Source organism: Panthera pardus, unplaced genomic scaffold (assembly GCF_024362965.1).
Source record: "Panthera pardus isolate Hobbes unplaced genomic scaffold, ASM2436296v1 HiC_scaffold_13, whole genome shotgun sequence".
Taxonomy (NCBI): Eukaryota; Metazoa; Chordata; class Mammalia; order Carnivora; family Felidae; genus Panthera; species Panthera pardus.
This window is the reverse complement of record NW_026526688.1, coordinates 160,712,829-160,732,706: the sequence shown is the minus strand read 5'-3', so window position 1 is coordinate 160,732,706 and position 19,878 is coordinate 160,712,829. Positions and strand designations below refer to the sequence as shown.

At 43.0% G+C, this 19,878-nt stretch overlaps 1 protein-coding gene across 2 annotated transcripts; it reads left to right on the top strand.

Moving 5' to 3' along the window:
- The first annotated feature begins 953 nt into the window (after positions 1 to 953).
- SRD5A3 (steroid 5 alpha-reductase 3) lies at positions 954 to 16,297 on the top strand. Of its 2 annotated transcripts, XM_019469635.2 has the most exons (5): positions 954 to 1,263; positions 8,228 to 8,370; positions 9,901 to 10,098; positions 13,819 to 13,953; positions 15,313 to 16,297. In XM_019469635.2, exons 1-5 carry the CDS (start codon positions 1,043 to 1,045, stop codon positions 15,570 to 15,572), a joined length of 957 nt encoding a protein of 318 aa, XP_019325180.1. In that variant the 5' UTR covers positions 954 to 1,042; the 3' UTR covers positions 15,573 to 16,297. The 2 variants fall into 2 exon arrangements, with proteins under 2 accessions (XP_019325180.1, XP_019325187.1); XM_019469642.2 differs by lacking the exon at positions 13,819 to 13,953.
- Positions 16,298 to 19,878: the final 3,581 nt, after the last annotated feature.

The following is a 19,878-nucleotide window of genomic DNA, read 5'->3' as shown; positions in this document are numbered from 1 at the left end:
CTGAGCTGTCAGCACAGAGCCCGATGTGGAGCTCAAACTCACAGGCCTCAAGATCATGACCTGAGCCGAAGGCAAGCGTCCAACTCTTGATCTCCGCTCAGGTCATGATCTCATGGTTAGTGATCTGCGCTGATGGTGCGGAGTCGGCTTGGGATTCTGTCTCGCCTTCTCTCTGCCCCTTCCCCACTCAAAACAAATAAATAAACTTAATTTAAAAATTGCCTAAAAGAGTTAAACTTTGATTTATTGTAACTGAAAATCAATATTTAAATTTATTGAATTTATTGATTTAAATTGATCAAATCAAAATTTTAAATGTTTAATGCGTCAATTCATAGCACTGTCATTACATAGAGTTAAAAACCACCTCTAGGGAGTGGAACTCTAGGGAAAGGAATGCTGCTTTTTAAATACAATTTTTACCACTTTCACTTTTGGGTTATTTGCAATCGTCTTGACGATTTTCTACTTTACTGGTTTAAATTATACACATTCCCAACATCCTAATACAACTATTCGTTTTTGTGTATGACCTACCTTCTTCATCAATACATACACACATTTGTATTAGTATGGTTGTTTGCAATCACAGCTATGTATTTTACAGTCAGCTTTTTATCACTTAACCTAGTTTCAGTCATCAGAACCTGGCGTTCCGTGTTTCCACAGTCTGCATCATTAGCATGGCAATGTCTGCATGCTATTACAAATGTGTATTGTACAATAATTTAAATATTCTAAACTGGGCCACTCAGGGTTGTTTCCATTTTTCATTGAAAATAAGGCAGCAGTGCAGGCTTGCAATTCTTTGAATGATGTTGAATCATACTTTGGGCTTACTTAAGTCCAATTAGGGACTGAGGACTACTCAGGAGGGCCAGCGTGACCCCGCCCCAGGGGAGAGTCCTGGGCGCACGGCCCCGCCCCGCGCTGCGTCACCGACGTCCCGCCTAGCTGAGACTGGCACGCAGCGCGGGGGCGGCCGCTGGGGCGCGGGCGGGCAGTTCGGGCCCTGGGAGCCGGGAAGCCCGGCGCTCGGGCTATGGCTCCCTGGGCGGGGGTCGAGCTCTCGGCGCTGAACCCGCTGCGCGCTCTGTGGCTCGCGCTGACCGCCGCCTTCCTGCTGACCCTGGTGCTGCAGCTCGTGCCGGCCGGCCTGGTCCCCGGCTGCGCGCTCTTCCAGGACCTGATCCGCTATGGGAAAACCAAGCGTGAGGGGCCGTCGCGCTCGGCCGCCTGCCGGGTCTTTGATGTCCCCAAGAGGTAACCGCGCCCCGGCTGAGCCCGGCATACCGAGGCGCGGGGAGCCCGGAGCGCCCGGCTCGGGCAGCCGGCAGGGGGCAGCAGAGGCGGACGCGGGGTCGGCGCTGACCAGGCCAGAAAGGCCTTGACGCCGGGCGCAGCGCTGCCCTGGCTGGGCTGCCGGGCACTGCCGCCTCCGCGTTGTGGCCCAAGGTGGCGGAATGCCCCGAGGGCCGGTGGACAGCAAAGATGGTGAGCCGCGCGGCAATGTGAGCTTGGAGCCGCACGAGTCTTTCCCTGGGGGGAAATGGCAGCGCTTCCGATGTAGGCCTGGTCTTTGGCTGTGCCCCCAGGTGCACAGGCGGCAGGTTAAATCCTTTTGGCCCCAAATTCTCCTTTCTCCCCCTCGCCTGCACTCTAGGGGTTTATAATCTAACTTGAGGTCACCGGAACTCTCTTGTGGACTCGAAGGCAGGCCAGCCCCCTTCACGCCTGTTTCCCCCGTTTGTCTGTCTGACCCTCAAAGTCAGGACAAGGGGCCAGACGCTGGTCACCACAAGGGCGCCACCTCCTTTGGCTGCACCGACCCTCCTACCTGGCATCTTGGTGGGTGCCCCTGGGGAAGAATGTGGCCCAAGAGTGCACATTTTCGACAAGCCCGATCCCGAAGCTTTATTTGACTTTCAACCGATTTTATAACCAAGAAAGATGAAATCGTTAAGGTTTACATAGAATTCTTTCAGAAATTGTAAAGACTTGTTATAATTTGCATTTGTTGGGCGGGTGGGAGAGTGTTGTTTGGTTTTTTTACTCTGAATTCAGAACATAGCTGGGAAGAGTCAGCCAAACGCTTCGGAAAATAGCAGTGGCTTTTCTGTCTTTAAGGTGCATTTAAGGTGTCTTTAAGGTGCATTTAAGGTGTCTTTAAGTTGATATTTAGGAAGTTATGTGGAGGAACGTGATAAGGTTTCTAACGTATTAAAACCCCTGGTTTAATCATTTGAACCTCTCATTGGCAGTGTCCCAGGTCCACAGACAACAATAGGACTAAGTGTAACTTGGTTTCTGAAACATGGATAATCCCCTACTTTTGTCTTTTGGAGAAGGATTCATCAGGTGTTAACACTGAGAAGGAAAAACCAGTTCATTTAGAGGACGAGTAAAGGGAATGAGGTTCTGGGAAGAGATAGGAGTATTTAGGACACATTAGTCAAACTTCGTATTTATTAGGGGCTCTTTTTAAGTCAAAATTACCTTTTTTTTTTTTTTTTTTTTTGAGAAAGAGAGCAGGAGGTGGAAATAGGGGCAAAGATCTCACCAGCATGAGATCATGACCTGAGCCGAAACCAGGAGTCCCACACTCAACGAACTGAGCCACCCAAGGCACCCCCCCCCGTCATCCTATTTTTAATCAAGTTTGATTGCAGTACATTCTTTTCTACTTACTAGCAATGGCATTCCCAGGCTGTCATTTTTTTAATGTTATAAAGTGAAGAAAAACGTTATTTCTTACTGTGAATTCTAACAATTTGTGCTGTGAATTTTGAAAAAGGCATTAGTGTCCCTAGATGTAAAGGACACCACATTTCAAATCATTCCTTGCACTCACCTGTTTTTCTGGCTCCTATACCCTAGCTGTTAGTGCTCAAGCATGTCCTCATATGACAGCTAAGAAACAAACTTGGTACCTTTCCTTTGTTCATTACTACTCTTTGGGTTTGTAATCTCTCCCTTAATTTACACCTTTTTCTTCTTCCAGAATTCTAGAGTAGAACCTCCATGATGTTTTGTTCTCTAAAGTTAGACCAGCATTTCTTTAGTATTGAAGTCCAGGCCAGTAAGGAAAGACAAATAAGTCTAGATACTTTATTTAAATATATTTCCTTATGCAAAGTTTAAATATTCTTAAAAGTGAAAATAAACCTGTAATTTTTACACCAAGGAAGAGACAGCTATAAATCACATTTCTGCATCTAAAATAGTGCTTAGGAAGGGTGCCTGGGTGGCTCAGTCGGTTAAGCACCCGACTTCGGCTCAAGTCATGTTCAAGCCCCGCATCAGGCTCTGTGATGACAGCTCAGAGGCTGGAGCCTGCTTCACATTCTGTGTCTCCGTCTCTATCTGTCCCTCCCCTGCTGACTCTCTCTGTCTCTCAAAAATAAATATATGTTAAAGAATTTTTTTTTTTTTAAATAGTGCTTAGGTAATTTTGTTCGGGGTTATTTTTTCCAAAGGAGGCCAGAATAAAACCTTAAATCAGTTCATGGCATGTTTGATTCCATTACTGCTGTTGGATAGGGGTTTTTTTCCCTAAAGTGATGGTGCTTTTCTCGTTTTCCTTTTGGTTCATAGATGATTGATTTCCCAGAAAGCCTGAATAAATAGGTGACTCCAACATGAATCACAGTGCTCTTGACTTGTATAGTGTATATGGAAGTACTTCTTCTAAAATTTCAAAATGGTATCAAAGCGTTGCAGTTGAATTGAGTTCTGGAGGCAGAGAGAATCATCCAGACTTTCCCCCTGGGGTTCAGCAATCCTGGCCAGAGGTCCAGGAGACCTGTGGGCAGAAATTCAGGGCAGACTTGGATTAGAAAAAATTACATCTTTATTTCAGTAACCTCTAGCTGAAATTTAGCATTTCCTTAAAGATGAATGTAGTCAACAAGCCACAGTAGAATTAGTAGTACTTGCAATATTGTGACAGGTTTTTATATATATATATATATATATATATATATATATATATATATATATACACACACACAATTTTTGAGATCTCAAAATATTATTTTCATCACTATAAGAATGAATCACTAGATATTGTTATTTTATACATTAATTACGAAAAGTACATATGTTACTATTATCTAAAATTTTTTTTTTAGTAGTTGTGTTACCTATATTTCAATATAATTGGTTTCCTTGGTAATCCCTATGTATTTTGTGATTGAAGCAACATTTTGAGAAGTAGCCAGTAGCCTTTGCCAGACTGCCAAAGGAGTCCATGGAAGAAAAATGTTAAGAACCCCTCCTCTAGACTGTAAACTTGCCATAAGTTTACATTTGTCTTTTTTGTTACCATATCCCTGGTACAATGCCTGACAAGTAATGTCCTTGATGACTATGTTTTGAATGAATTTTAAGAAAAAGAGGGTTTAGGTTTAATTGGCTCATTGATTAACTTAACTGCTCACTCCAAGAATAATTTTGGATAAGATACCTTCTCTTTCATTCATTTATTTAACTGGTGTTCATAGAGTACTTATGTGTCAGGAGCTTTTTAGTTCTTGTAAGATAGATACGTACAGTAGGTATGTAAACAAATCTTACAAAACAAGCGAGATAATTTCGGATGGTAATAAGTGCTTCAGAGGAAATCCAGCAGGATTATTTGATCATGAGCAAAATTGGGTGGCCATGGCAGTGATAACACTGGAGAGGATGGTCAGGGAGCGTTGGAGCAGGAGACGAGTTCATTGCAGGAGGCAGGGCTGGCTCACCAGGGCCAGGGAGGAAATTAGATTTTATTCTGAGTGTATGGAAAGCCATTGATGGCTTTAGGATGGAGAAGCAGGCGTGGCATTGTGTATGGATTAGATGTTAGCATAACAGCACCCCCTTGTCATATAGGTGGTGATATTAAAGCACTTATCCCAGGGCCAGTCACCTTGTCAGATTGACAGATTACCTTGTCAATGTTTGCTAAGCATTAGTTCACTTCCTTAGTTAACCCTATAACTCCCCTAATTGGGCTTTGGGTCAGTTCCAGCAATCAGTAAATATGTATTATTAGATCCTGCCCCCCTCCCCCCTCCAAACCATCCAGTGGCTTCTAACTCACTCACAAGAAGAGCCCAAGGCCATATATAGTTTGTTCCTACCACCTCATTGTGTCCTGTGGTTAGCCCCCCCCCGCCCCGTGTAGTCCCAGTCCAGTTTTGTGGGCCTCTCTTTTCCACCTCAGGGCCTTTGCAGTGCCTGTTATCTATACCTAGAAAACTTTTTCCCCACACAGTCATACTGTTTATGTCCTCACTTCCTAGAATTCTACTCAAATGTTACCTTCTCAATGAGGTGTGCCCTATCTACCCTGTTTAAAAGTATTTCTACCATCCCAGATAGTCCTTCTTTTCTTTCTGGCTTTAGTTTTCTCAGTAACAGTTATCACCTGCTGGCATGCTATAAAATTTATTTTTGTGTGTGAGTGTAAGTGCCATGAGGACTGGAATTATCTATTGTGTTCATTGCTGTAATCCCAGAACCTAGAGCAGTCCCTGGCTTATAATAAGCACTGAAATAGTTGTTAAAGGGGTGCTTCCTTGGTGCCGAGCCCATAAGGATCACCTTATCCCTGTTCCCGAGGGTTTGGAAAACAGTGCTACAATTAAGCAAATTGCCAAGGGAGAAAAAGAGGGAGAATGTCTAAAAACAAAGAGTAGAGTTTTTAGATCTATCGTTTGAGGCTAAAGCTGCGTCTTTATAAAAATCGAGATTTATCGAGTAGAAGATGTTTCTCATAGAGGGTAATCAGGCAAGCAAAACAGGAGATAGCAGGTACAAAATGCAGCAATAAGAACGGCAGTCTGCCTGTGAATCAGAAACATCACAGCACAAGCAGGACGTAGCAAGATATGGCTTAGCAGCTCATAAACCAATTATAAACGCATTTGAGTGATTGGTTGACTGCAGGCTTGGTATAAATTGGTACATGTGATATAGGGACCTAAAAGCAAGTTCAGGCAGGTCTAGGTTGCACGAATTAGAAGTGCAGTAGTGTGATTTTAACTCCAGTCATCAGAGCTTCTGGAGCTAAATGCTGCCCCTTACTGTGTGACCTTGAATAAGTAACCTAACATCTTAGCTTGCATTTACTCATCCGCCACATGAAGATAACCATATAAACTTTACAGGATTGTTTCCACCTGCTTACCAAAGGGATTTTTTTTTAACTTTAAAAAGAGTAAAAAGAATAAGCGATGCCCTGCGTGTGTATGTGTGTGTGTGTGTGGGTGTGTGTTAAAATAGACATGACAAAACACGTAACTTTTAGCCCTTTTCAGGTGTACAGTTCAGTGATTTTAAATACATGCTCATTGTTGTGCAGCTATCACCACTATTAGTCTCCAGAACTTTTCCATCAGCCAGAGAAATTTTTAAAACATAAGTTATTTAGGTCACTCTGCTCAAATGGCTTCCCATCACCGTGAATAAAAGCCCACGTCCTTATGAGACCCTATAGCATATGCTTCTCCCACCTCACCACCGATCCTTCTCCACACAGGTGTCCTTTATTGTTCCTCAGGGCCTTTGTGTTTGTCATTTCTCTGCCTAGAAAATTCTTTGCCCTGGAAGTTCACCGGGGTTGTTCATTCTAGCCAGATGTCACTTCCAGAGAGGCCATCCTTGACCACCTGTGCAGAATGGCCTCCCCTCTGCACCCTCTCTGTCTCCTACCCCAAGATTATGCTAGATATCTATAGGTTCATTTGTTGATCATATGCTGAAAGATAATCAAGGCAGGGACCCAGTCTGTTTGCTTCCTGCTGAGTTCCTGGGTCCTAGAACATTCATTGCCTGGCAGCGTTCTAAGTTCTCAATAAATGTCTGTGGAAAAATGAAGTAGGTAGAGTGGCTGGCCCAGAAGATGCTTTTCAGAAGCTAGCCATTCCGAGGAAGGCTGCAAAGCAGGGCTCTGCTGACATTCTGCTCCGCTCTTGTAGCTCAGACCATACCTGCACTCAGTTCTAGGAAGCATGTCTTAGAGACCCTGGAAGGCAACCAAAAGCCAGTGGCTGGGTGGGGGGTGGGGTATTGGAAGTGACACTGATGAACTTTTGATGAAACTAGGCTTTTGAGCCCAGAGAAGATCAGAACTGGGATAGAAGATCAGAACAGGATAGCTCAGCAAGGGCAGATTTGGTGATAGAATTTGTAACAGTAGTTGGGAGAATTAAGTGGGTTGCTATGGAGTGATCAGATTAGATCGGTGTCAGGCTGGGTTGTGGGCATAGTCTGGGGGGCTATGTTCTGGATCATCTGGAAGAAGAGTTGCTGAATTCCATCTAATCCTCTGACTCCAGGTTTGTTTACCTTGTCACAGGCTAATGAGACCAGAAGGAGGGGGCTCAGTATGTAAGTGATGCATTAAAGACCAGGGAAGACACCTTTCAGAGTCAGAAATATTTTGAATTCATTTAAATAGAGAAAAATAGAAGTATAGGTCAAGGGACCTCAAAAGAAGGTTAGACCTTTGTGCCCTTAGACGGTTTCAGTAAACCAACACCATCTTTCACATTGAAGTAACATTGCTAATTTCAATTTTTATTGGTCCTGGTTTTATTTGTATTTTGTTTGTGAAGTTGCAATTGATTGCAAAACAGGCACTGTGCTTTAGGAGAGCTGTAACCATCAGGAGTCTATACCTAGTTTTATGAGTTAATATCTGTCATGTTAGTATAAAAGTTAGGTCAACACAATTTAGGAAATTTAGGAAAACACTGAATCAGAGGACCTTTAAGATTTCTGGCCAGCCCTGAGAGCTTGTGGTTTTGCAAATCTTGTGTAAGAGTTGTATGGCTATTGCAGCAACATTGCTCGGGATTTAGAAACCTTTCACGTTTGGCTTCTGTTGGCACAATCTAGGTTCTCTTTGCCGGGGTCTGGTACCCCCTGTGTTGGAACTTGAGCCATCCCCTAACCCAGAGATAAGAGAGATTGCTAATTGACCATCTGTCTAAGTTTAACGAGGTCAATCATGTTCTTACCTCAGGAAGCCTCTTTGTTCTACGAGTTAACCGGTCCCATCATTTGAAAGGAGATTTTTAAAAAATCTGAATGCCTGCTGGATTCAGGTTCTATTAAAACAACAAAACTATACCTTGGGAATGGGGGAAAGAGGTTAGGGAACCTAAAAATAGTATTCCTGCATAATGCTTTAAAGTGGACCTACTCTGATTATTGCCTAACTGGTTTAACCTTGCAGGTATTTTTCTCACTTCTATATCATCTCAGTGCTGTGGAATGGCTTCCTGCTTTGGCACCTTACTCAGTCTCTGTTCCTGGGAGTGCCTTTTCCATACTGGCTGCATGGTTTGCTCAGAATTCTCGGGGCTGCCCAGTTCCAAGGTATGACTCCCCTGGCTAGTTACAACCATTTCGTCCTGTCCCCGCCTTTCCTGCCTGTAGGGAGCTGTTCTCAGTGTTTCACAGCCACCCTCAGGCTTCTCTGTGGGCCTGGGAAGTGGAGGGTGAGGGCAAAAAACAAGTGTGAGTGGTTTATAGGCAGGTGGCCAAGGGGGTGTCCCCCCATCCTTCACTGAGATCATGGCAGCCCCAGAGTTAGCTCTTCGTCCCTGACTTCCCAGCAAGGGCTGTGCTGTGTGCAGGACAGACCGTTCTCCCTCTGATATTTTTAGTACTACTGATTAATATATACAAAAGTCTTTACAATTCAGTGGAAAAGTTCTTAGGATCCCTCGGGTTTGCCTCAAAACATTTATCATTTGTTTCGCTGAACCAAAATCATGTCTCAGAACCCCAGAAATATGACAGGAAATTACTTTTTGATCACCAGTTAAAAAAATGTTTGTTATACTGTAAGCTTTACTTATACAATAGCATTGACTGTAAATAGTTGTTGACCAGATGATTACAAAAGAGCCCTTAAATTCACCTCACTTTACTTCTGGTAAAGGATACCTAGACCGATTTCAAAAATTGGAGGATTTTTAAAGGAATTGAAGGTGAAAACCATATGGTGGTTTCAGTTAATGTCAGGCGGAGGCTGAGGGACAGAATTAGAAACAAATCGTTCTCTCGTTCCCTCTGTCCTTTGTTCCAGCAGCCAAACCACTGGCTTGGTAGGAACAATCCTTTTCTGTATAACCAGAGGAACTCGTTGCAAAAGATGGCAACTGAAAGGGAAGACCTATGCAGATCCCCTTTGGGAGCAGAGGATACCTCAGCAAATCCCACATTAGCCATTAAAACTTCATCTCTTCCTTTGTGTGCATGTGTGTGCACGTATGACATTCATTTTAAAAAGTCTAGGTGTTATGCCACTTGAAAACCAGTATTTCTTCCCAGTTCTTTTGACAGAGGGGTGAGAGGCAGGTAGGAAGATAGATCTTAAGGGTCAGAGTCTGCTAAAAGTATAATTTTCTTTTTTTTTTTTTTAATCTGGAAAGAAATGCATAATTCCCCCATCTCTGTTCCTGTCCCCTTTTCTGCCTCTCCAGGTGCCTTGGTCTCTTGTCTCCCCTTACTCAGGGATCCCACCAGCTGGGATTGTTAGAAGTCATGTGGGCACTCTTCCAGACTGTCTTCATCTGGCTGGTCGTGCCAGGGACCGGAGATCCACAGTCCTCAGGTTCTGAGTGCACGGACTCCTTCACAGTGACATACATGTAACCTAGAAGGCTTTCACATGACGGAGAGTCAAGAGACCTGAGTTTGTCACTAGCCAAATTCCTTAGCTTCGCTTGGCCCACTTCCTCATGACTTAAAAAAAAAAAAAAAAAGTATTAGACCAGATGATTTTTAGGGCCCTCTCCTGGCTCTAATCTTACTTAATACTGTGTCGAACAGTAGGAAAAAATCCAACTTTGGATTAGTCCTGGAAAGAAAGATGCTAACGTGTTGCATTCTGAATTCTAGGGAGTGAGCTGGCGCTGTCTGCATTCTTAGTGTTAGTATTTCTGTGGCTCCACAGCCTGAGAAGGCTCTTCGAGTGCTTCTATGTCAGTGTCTTCTCCAATGCTGTGATTCACGTTGTGCAGTACTGTTTTGGACTCGTCTACTACGTCCTCATCGGCCTAACTGTGCTGAGCCAAGTGCCAATGGACGGCAGAAATGGTGAGTGGTTCCTGGGGTCTGTTAGCTGAGTCACTGGGCATATGAGGTACTCTTGAGGCAAAGCGCCCCACCAAGCTTTAGGGCAGTTTGAAAGTAGACCTGCTCAACTCACTTTGCATATGAAGAGTTTGGACTCTACTAGTAGGTTGAAAAAGTCAGCATGCCCAAGGGTATATACATTAACTGTTACAAAACTGCTGAAACCTGAAAGACACTTACCTAAGCACTAATGCCTGTAAAGATATTAAAGTGCCAAGTGTTCAGGAGGTGCAAGGGTGAAGAATTGGGACATGGGCCTCCCTTGGTGGGAATGAAGTCACTGAACTCATGTGGAGTTAGTCTGGAAGGAAAGAGAGAGTGTGGTCAGGAGTCGGACAGGAAGCAGGGGAACACCCAAGAACAAGAGAAAGGGTCAGCAGAGAATGTTGTCTCACCAAAGCCTCAGTCCCTCTGGTGTGCACGTGTGGAAGGGGAAGGGTGGTACAGGATTAAATCTCAGAAAACCAGAGGAGGAAGGGGTGGCCTGGGCTCCTGGAGAATAGTTGTGATTTGAAGAGGGAGTAGAAAGCCATTTTAAGCTTAGGTCATTTAGGTCTTAGGATGATTCCAGTTATAACAGAGCTTTTCTTCAAGTGAGGCAGCTTGAGGGGAGAGGACAGAAGGGTACTGTGGTAAATCAGAATTGTGTCTGAACACTTCTGAGCTCCCACTAGCCAGGAAGAGAGAAGCAAAATCATGGTCTTTGTTTATGAGGAGGAAGTAAAGTATATTTTGGTGGGGGAAGGGAGGCTGAAGATAAAACATTTATGACTATCATTTTTGTAAAAACAGTGCATACTTACTACATAGAACTCAAGTCATTTGGGGTAAATGAAGTTAGTTTTTAGTGCTGAGGCTAACTTTACCCTGGACCCTTGGTATCCATCTGCCTGGACACTGTAAGGCAGACTATTCATGACTGTTCTGAGTTCACTTCTCCATGTTCCGTAAAGCTGCCCTTTCCATCCTTGTAAATAGAGACCAAAGTCTGATATTTAGAATACTCAGTAAGCTTTCTCCTCAGGTTTGATTTCAGTATCAGAGTAGCCCCTTGAAAATCCTCTCTGTGCTGCTGTGGTATAACCCAAGGCTTTTATGGCTTGAGGAATGATTGTAGAGTACAATTTATTAACAATCTTTCTTAATTCATGAATTCTTTATTGGCTCCAGCCGCTCAGCTAGCATCTCTCCATCTGATTCCACTGAATTTAATCAAATCAGCATTTCCCCCCTGAGCTTTCTGCGTTGGCTTTCTTTCATGTGCAGGCCATATCAAGGTGTGAACTATTATCTGTGGTGAACATTACTGGGATTTCCACCCAAAGGAGCTTTCTGAAGCATGTGACTAACCCACTAGCTTTCAGTCTGTTAGCCTCCATTGGCATTACACATCTCTTCTGGAGTTTCATCTGCTGGCTGGGCCACTGTTTTTGCCCTCCCTCCTGTACGGTAGAAAAGAAAGAAAAGGCTGCTGAGACACCCACAAAAATCACTTTCCAGACACTCATTTCTGAAGCTGTCTTCTTTTTCACCTACTTATCTTTCAAGAGGTCATATACAGGCTTTTGGGACAATGTGGCGAGAACTGGTTTCAGGAATTCATTGAGAGGGAACACACTGGGGCATTTGCCAGCTGCAAGGTCTGATGGGAATAAGCATGAGCTTAGGACTCAGTGGGGCTTGAATCTGAATTCTGGCTTGTTTAACCACTCTGAGCCTCAGAACCTTCATCTGTAATTAGGGACACATCCTGATTTCAGAGGATTTTTGTGAAAGGGAAAGGAAAGAATGTCTGTAAGCTGCCCACACCTTCGTACCTCCTTGTCTTCAAAGTCTGGAGGGTCGGGCGCTGGCTGGCTCAGTCAGTTGGAGCATGCAACTCTTGATCTCGGGGTTGTGAGTTTGAGCCCCACATCGAGATTACTTAAAAATGAAATCTTAAAAAAAAAATGTTTAAACTCTAGAGGGTCTTCCTCCAACCACTCTCCATTATATGTTGTATTTTATTTTCTCCAGAGTGCCATCTCTGCCTGAACCTGTCTTGATTATAGGTTTGTCTACTTGTTTCTGTTTGCCTCTTGCCACTAGAATGTGGATTCATGAGGACTGGGATTTTACCTTACTTATTCACTGCCTTGTGCCTTGTGCGAGATGCCAGGCTCAGTAGACAGTCAGTAATTAATGAATAAACAAAGAGTTAAATACTACACAGATTGGAGCCTCAGCCTTCCACCTGACTCCCCTTCCCCACATTATAATTCCAACGTACTCTTAGAAATCTTTTTTCCTCATAGGTACTTTCTCGGATTCAGAGCAGGTCTTCTGGCAGTGATGTGAACTCTCAAACACTTGCCTCAGTTTTTAATCCTAGAGTGACTTGCTCTTACAGCTGAATTTAAAACTATTTTTCACATTTTATTTTTAACTTCTGAAAAGATAACCTTTTAGTTAAATGGCTAAATCTAGTAAACGTTAAGAGTCTATAGTAAACTGTTTATATGGGACAAGTTTTTAAAAGAAATTAACACAGGTAGATATTGGTGGACTCTCATTAGCCCAGCTGTCATCAGCTGAGCCCTGCCTTCACGTACCCATATGGAATAGTACGATCCTTGGTTCTCTTACCTGAGTCAGCTCTGTAGGGGCTCTCTCCTGGCTCCAGACCCTCAGGCTCTTTCCCGCAGTCAATGGACAGCTTTGTTTCTTCAGTCAGGTTCCTAACTAGCTTGCCTGCTTCCTGCTGATCACAAGGAAGTCCTTAATTTGCTTTTCTGATGCCAGCCCCCAGAAGACCTGAATTCTTCCTGTCTTCTTGGTAGCTGAAGAAGAAAGAGGAAGATGATACTTTTGAGTGTTTCTGCTTCTGAACTAAATCCCTCTAACGTGGTTCTCTCTAATCAGAGATTAGAGGGATACTGTTTGATTTTTCATCTTGCAGTTTACATTTCTCCTCTTTTGAGAAGCCCCATGCTGAGCCTTTACTTCCAGTGATTTTCTTCATTGGCTGGAGCCAGTCAAGTCTGTGTTCTGCATTCAGGGTCTCCCCTGAATAGCTTAGGGCTGCAGCCCAGGGTGGGATTCCTTTAGAAAGTGTTCTCACGGTAGACTATAAGAAATAAGACATAAAACCAGGCTTAGAAATATAAATGCACAGTGGCCTTACCACACAAGAGTATGAGACACCAAGAGTTTGGGCACCTGGGTGGCTCAGTTGGTCGGGTGTCCAGCTCTTGACTTCAGCTCAGATCATGATCTCACAGTTTGTGAGTTCAAGTCCCACCTTGGGCTCTGCACTGGCAGCATAGAGCCTGCTTGGGATTCTCCCTGTCTCTCTGTGCCTCCCAAGCTCACACACTCTCTGTCTCTCTCAAAATAAATAAACTTAAAAAAAAAAAAAAAAGAGTAGGAGGCAGAGCTGACCTCTGTGCTTGAAGCGTTTGAAAAGGGAACAGGAGAATGTGTCAATGTGGAGTTCTCTGTCAGGGACCACTGAAGCTGCCCCGGGCTGGAAAGCATACCCTTTTCTTCTCCCCTCTGTCCTTGGTAAATTACATGACGATAATTTTCTAGTCATGAGGAACAGAGCAATCGGATAATTGTGTTCTAACTGTATGATCGTTTCATTCCCTGAGCCTCTGAAATTTTGCATTTTGGCCAATAAGGTAACTCTTTTTTCTGTAGTCTATGTGATAGGGAAAAATCTCTTGATGCAAGCCCGGTGGTTCCATATCCTCGGAATGATGATGTTTATCTGGTCATCTGTCCATCAGTACAAGTGCCATGTCATTCTCGGCAATCTCAGGAAAAATAAAGCAGGTGAGATGTCTTTTAGAGGCACTGCATGTGGATTTTAACCCTCAGAAGTTAGTTGTCTGTGTTCCTTTATTTTTTTCCTTCCTGCCCTAGTTAATGACTTATCTATCAAATATTCATTTTTTAATGTTTTTTTATTTTAAGAGAGAAAGAGAGAGTGCCAGCATGAGGTGCAGAGAGAGAGGGAGTCACCGAATGTGAAGCAGGCTCCGGGCTCTGAGCTGTCAGCACAGAGCCCGACGCGGGGCTCGAACTCACAAACTCCTAGATCATGACCTGAGCCAAAGTCAGACGCTTAACTGACTAAGCCACCTAGGCGGCCCTATCAAATATTTATTTTTGACAAGACACCTCGTCAAAATCTTAATCTTCCCATTTGTAAAATGAGACCGTTATGCCAGAAGATCTCCCCGGTCCCATCTAGCCCTGATATTCTGTGATTCTATTCTGTGCCCACATTTTGGGGCCTGCGCTGACGATATGTGCCTAACCAGCATGTGAGTGCTAGTATTACTTTGCTGAGTTAGTATCATTCCGTCAAAGCAAAAAAACTTGACTTTTAGTTAGCTTGTGTTGACTTACCACAGGTACAGTTTATAATAGGCTTTTGAAGTACTAAAAATGGAATAATCCTATTCATCATTTACCAAGTGCTTATTCTGTGCCGGGCCCTGTTCTTAGTGCTTTACATATAGCTTTACGGTGCTCTCTTGAAGTGGTTCGAGTCTTATCCTCACTTTACAAATGAGGAAACTAAAGATGTTAAGCAACTTTTCTAAAGTTACACAACATGTAAGTGGGGGAGTCAGGATTTGAACTCCTGCAGTCTGACTGCAGTCTGAGCTCTTAATTACTAGCTTGGAAGTCTGGTGGAGAAACAGACTTTGTTTGCTTTGTGCTTATTTTCAGTTGGGGGTGCAACCTAAGCGTGCAACTTTTTAATACGTAGTAGGTTGACAATGGGAGTGTGACGGGAAGTGGGTTTGCACACAGGTCTGTGATCCTCTTTGTTATTTCATTTCATTTCATTTTTTTAATGTTTATTTATTTTTGAGAGAGAGAGAGCACGAGCAGGGGAGGGGCAGAGAGAGAGCACGAGCAGGGGAGGGGCAGAGAGAGAGGGGGACAGAGAATCTGAAGCAGGCTCTGCTCTGACAGCAGCAAGCCCAATGCAGGGCTCAAACCCACAAACTGCGAGATCATGACCTGAGCCGAAGTGGGTTGCTGAACCGACTGAGCCACCCAGGTGCCCAGTGATCCTCTTTTTAAAATAAGAGTCTTTGTAAATTGCCTGGGGACTGAAGTGGTAAGCTTTCTTTCCACAACTTCATATGTTCAGGAAGTCTTCTGTTTCTGTTTCAGGAGTGGTCATTCACTGTAACCACCGAATCCCTTTCGGAGACTGGTTTGAATACGTTTCTTCCCCTAACTACTTAGCAGAGCTGATGATCTACATTTCCATGGCTGTCACCTTTGGATTCCACAACTTAACTTGGTGGCTAGTGGTGACATATGTCTTCTTCAGCCAGGCCCTGTCTGCTTTGCTCAGTCACAAATTCTACAAAAGCAAATTTGTCTCCTATCCAAAGCATAGGAAAGCTTTCCTACCATTTCTGTTTTAACATAACCCCAGTCACGAAGAAGGCAAACCAGATGACAGGTTCAGTTCCTGAGGACAACAATGTCTAGGGACCAAAGTACAATTTCTGCAGAACTGTTTGAAACTCTGTTTCCTTTATACACCGAAAAGTCTTCACTGAATGAGCAAAGCGATACCCCTCAAGAAAGTGAATCTTCAAAGAAGAAATGACTTCTGGCAAACTGGGGAGTGCTGTGTCTGCCTTCCGAGATGCTTTATAAAACCAACCAGCTGCTGAGAAGTAGATGAGCTTCTCCAAGTGCTTCAAAAGCAAAGTAACCAAGAATGTACAAACAGCTTCACACATGCACATACATCCACAAAGGAAGAGAGAAGACCATCTGTGGCTTTGGTTTTGTTAGGGACAAATGAACTGAACTACATAATAAGCAATATAATAAGTGCTCAGTGACTGTTGCATTTCAATAAAAGCAGAAAAGCTTTTGAAAATAACAATATATAATTTCACACCAACAGATTCAGGGAAAAATGACTTTGTTGGAAATAGTTTATACTTTGACATGTGGCCACAAATATTTCCAGTTATGTAACCAGCAACAGTGGTTTCCACTCCTCTCCCCCTCAAATCATAGCCTAACAGAAAATTTGAAACTTCTTTTATTTAATACTTTTTTGACATCCCCTTCAAGGAAGTACCTTAAAAGTGAAAGCATCTGAAAATAAAATATTTTTATATTTATGTGTAAAGAGCCTCCATTAATGGACTGACCTTCGCTGCAGATTGTGTAGTGCTATAGCCATGTTCATAAGTAGGTATCCAAACTGGATTCATTGTTTGCCGAGTAACTGTTTAACTATTTTAATGAAATGAATCTGAAGTTTTTAGGAATAAAGTTTACACTAGTTTATGTTTTAAAAAATACTCATGATTAAACCAAAGGGAGATAAATGCGCGGTTTAAAAGAAAAACAATTGAAAAATAATACTAATGCTACAGCCTGAGCAACACAGCAAAAACTGCACATTTGTGCAACATAAGATTTACTGGCTTAGTGACCAAAGTATTGACTTGATTGCTTTCATGCAGGTGTCCTAGTCTACTAGCTACTAAAGTTTGGCACTAATGTGTACCTTGCTGTGGGGGAAAGAACCTCATTAACCAGACATGAAATCAAATGCACAGTTTAAGAGTGTCCTCCCCACCCTCATCCCTAGAATAGTAAACCAAAGCTGTTAAACCGAGATCTTTCTAATCTGAACTTTCAATACATGCATATGAAAGCACATCCTAAAGTTTTTAAAATAATTTCTGCTGTGGCATTTTCTCTCTCATCAATCAAATGCCACTTCAGTCAGCTAATCAGTCTACTCAAATAAATGACATATTTATTTCATTTATCATTTAGATTTGCCATCCTCAGGACCAGGACTCAGGAACAAAACTTTCTACGCTGGAAATGTAAAGCATATTGCAGTTTGGTCTTAATTTCCACACAAGTGGCATGGATTTTTAATGGCAAACTATTTGGGGGAAAAATGTTTTTTTGCTGTAGCATACCATTTTATACCTAGGTTAGTGTAGGAATTTGGATAATGTTCTGGAATTTCATTGCACATTTAAGTAAAATAATGAGTATGCCCTGTGAAGAACCATATCAGGGGCTGTTAGAAGACTTTCCCGGTCTGCAGTATCCCTGTCTCAGGCCCACTGTCCCTACTGTCCCCTCACACTCTTTACTTTCCCTCTGCCTCCCTTGCTCAAACCTTGCATTTCTAGGTGAAGGCTAAAGAGGAAGCAGTGATGTTCTCCGAGGGGTTCAGAACAAAGTAGCGTGGTCTCTGACGAAAGCTTAACCGTGGAGAATGATTGAGAATTGTGCTGTGCTTGCTAGATCACAATCTGCATTGCTCTTTGTGTTGGTTGAAAATATTCCGTGTGCCTAAAGAGAAAGAGTTGGCAAATTCTTCCCGGGGAGAACCAAGGAATGGGTTGGGGGTGGAGATTCTTGACCTTCTGCCGCCTTAGTTGAATAGCCTCACCTTTCCATTCTCTGTTCCTATTAAGTTAGGGGAAATGATACTGAACCACCTCCTGACAGCATTCCCTGGACTACCTAGTGACTAGAAAAGTGTGCTGAAAGTAGCCTCTTTTTAAGTCTCCAGGTCGTACCTCATCGTCTGTACTAACGTTTGCTATCAGTGAGCATGGATCATTTTGTGTCCATAAAACCATGTTCTGTATTATGTTTTTAATTCAGTGAGTGATTATTGCTAGAATTACTACCAAAAAAGAGAGAGACTTTTGAGATATTTTTATATGGCACTTAACAGATAGTTTAAGGAGACTATACATATTTGTAGAACTCCCTGAAAATTCAAGGACCATTGGTAAGTAACGTGTGTCAAAATGAACCAATATATTAAAGAAATTCTTAAAATAGTGAATGAGCAAGTAGAAATTTTTTACACCTATCTAAGCAATTTCAGCCCACTCTTTCACATTGCTTATCAGGGAAAAAAATCATTTAACTTTTTTATAAATTACATATATTTGTCTAACCTAAGATGTTTCCAATAAATGGACAAGACACAGTGGAGGTGGCAGTGATCCACAACTAATTCACGTGACACATACATCATCATGTTTCTCAAATACCAGTGATCTAGAAAGCCAGGTATTGGTTTCGCAGAAAACAAAATTTAATTAGCCACATAAAAACTAATTATAAAGAGCTACTCTATGCACATAATTGAGAAAGTTTAGTATTAAGTCTCTTCCTCAGAGAAGATTCTCAACTCTTGAAGCACGTAGAGGACAAAGGAACACAAGGGATTTCTCAGCAGAAGGACAAACCTGCCTCCTGAGTCTAGCCCTCTGGTAAGACTTCATAGCATGTGTGTAATTTTTATCAGGGCTTCCTGGCCCACACAATACCTTTCTATGGATTAGAAAAGATACCATTCAGGATATCCGCCTAGTAGCAGAGCATGAGCCTTTTTGGCCACAAAAGACAGCAGGTGATGGGACCACAGCTCAGTGAACAGAGCTCGGGCTGGATCTCAGCCCCACTCACCCTTTAGGCCTGGTGTCCTTTGTGCAGTTTTCAAACTGCACAACCTTCTATAGCAAAGAGACCTTTCTCATCATGCTGCCTATCTGTCTGCAGATTCTGTTCACTCTTGAAAGACTTGATTTCATGGAATCATCTCGCTGAGAAAGACCATAGGAATAAAACTAAGACAAGGTGGAATTAAGCAGCCCATGCAAAACATCTGTGCTTCCACTCACAAAAAGGGGGAGTTTGGTGGACAGCAGGTGAGTGACCCTCAACCAGTAGAATGTCAGCCCCAAACAGAGAAAATATTTTGCTTAGTTTCTGACTACCAACTCCTGTCTTTCCAGCTCATTGTTCTAGTACGGCAACTGCAACAATCTTTCTACCCTGTTGGGACCTCCAATCTGTTGATCTCATGGCATTTTCATTGTCCTTCGCCCATAAGTCTTCCCTTATCTCCTTACCCTGCTTAAATTCCCGGTAAATCACTATAATAGTTCCTTCATATAGATCCTCAACTCTTGCGTCCTCCTACTGATTTAGCAAAGCCACAACCCTGGTTAGATTCAGCTCTTTCTCTGTGTGTGCACCCACACAGCTGAACTGTGTGTGGCTGGAGAAATACAGTTCACAGACAGCCACTCCAAATTCATGAACACTAACCTCAAATGGTCTTCAATGCTGCAACCATATTAATATTCTCTAGCCCGTTCACTCTCTCCCTCTGCTGACTGTGTTACATCTCTGTGCCCAGGAAAATGAAGCTACTGGAAGAGAACCCCCACAGGTTACCACTATCTCCTTCACCTACCTAAGCATCTGCTCCCCCATACGCTACTTTCCCTCGTTACTATTGTTGAAGGATACTTTTTTTTTTAAATGTAAAATCATGGGGCGCTGGGGTGGCTCAGTCGATTGAGCAACCGACTTCTGCGCAGGTCACGATCTCATGGTTTGTGAGTTCGAGCCCCGGGTCGGGCTCTGTACTGACAGCTCAGAGCCTGGAGCCTGCTTCGGATTCTGTGTCTCCCTCTCTCTCTGCCCCTCCCCCACTCATGCTCTGTCTCAGAAATAAACATTAAAAAAAATTTAAAAATGTAAAATCATGATTCTCATACAAATATGAAATGAACATGTGCCAACAATTTTACTTAACTTGTTAAGCAATTAAGGAACTAGTAAGATGTTAGAACCAGTTCAGTGAAGAATTCCTAAAAGCAGGCACACGTATCGATAATGAGGCATGCCAAAATGAATGTCATAGATGCATAT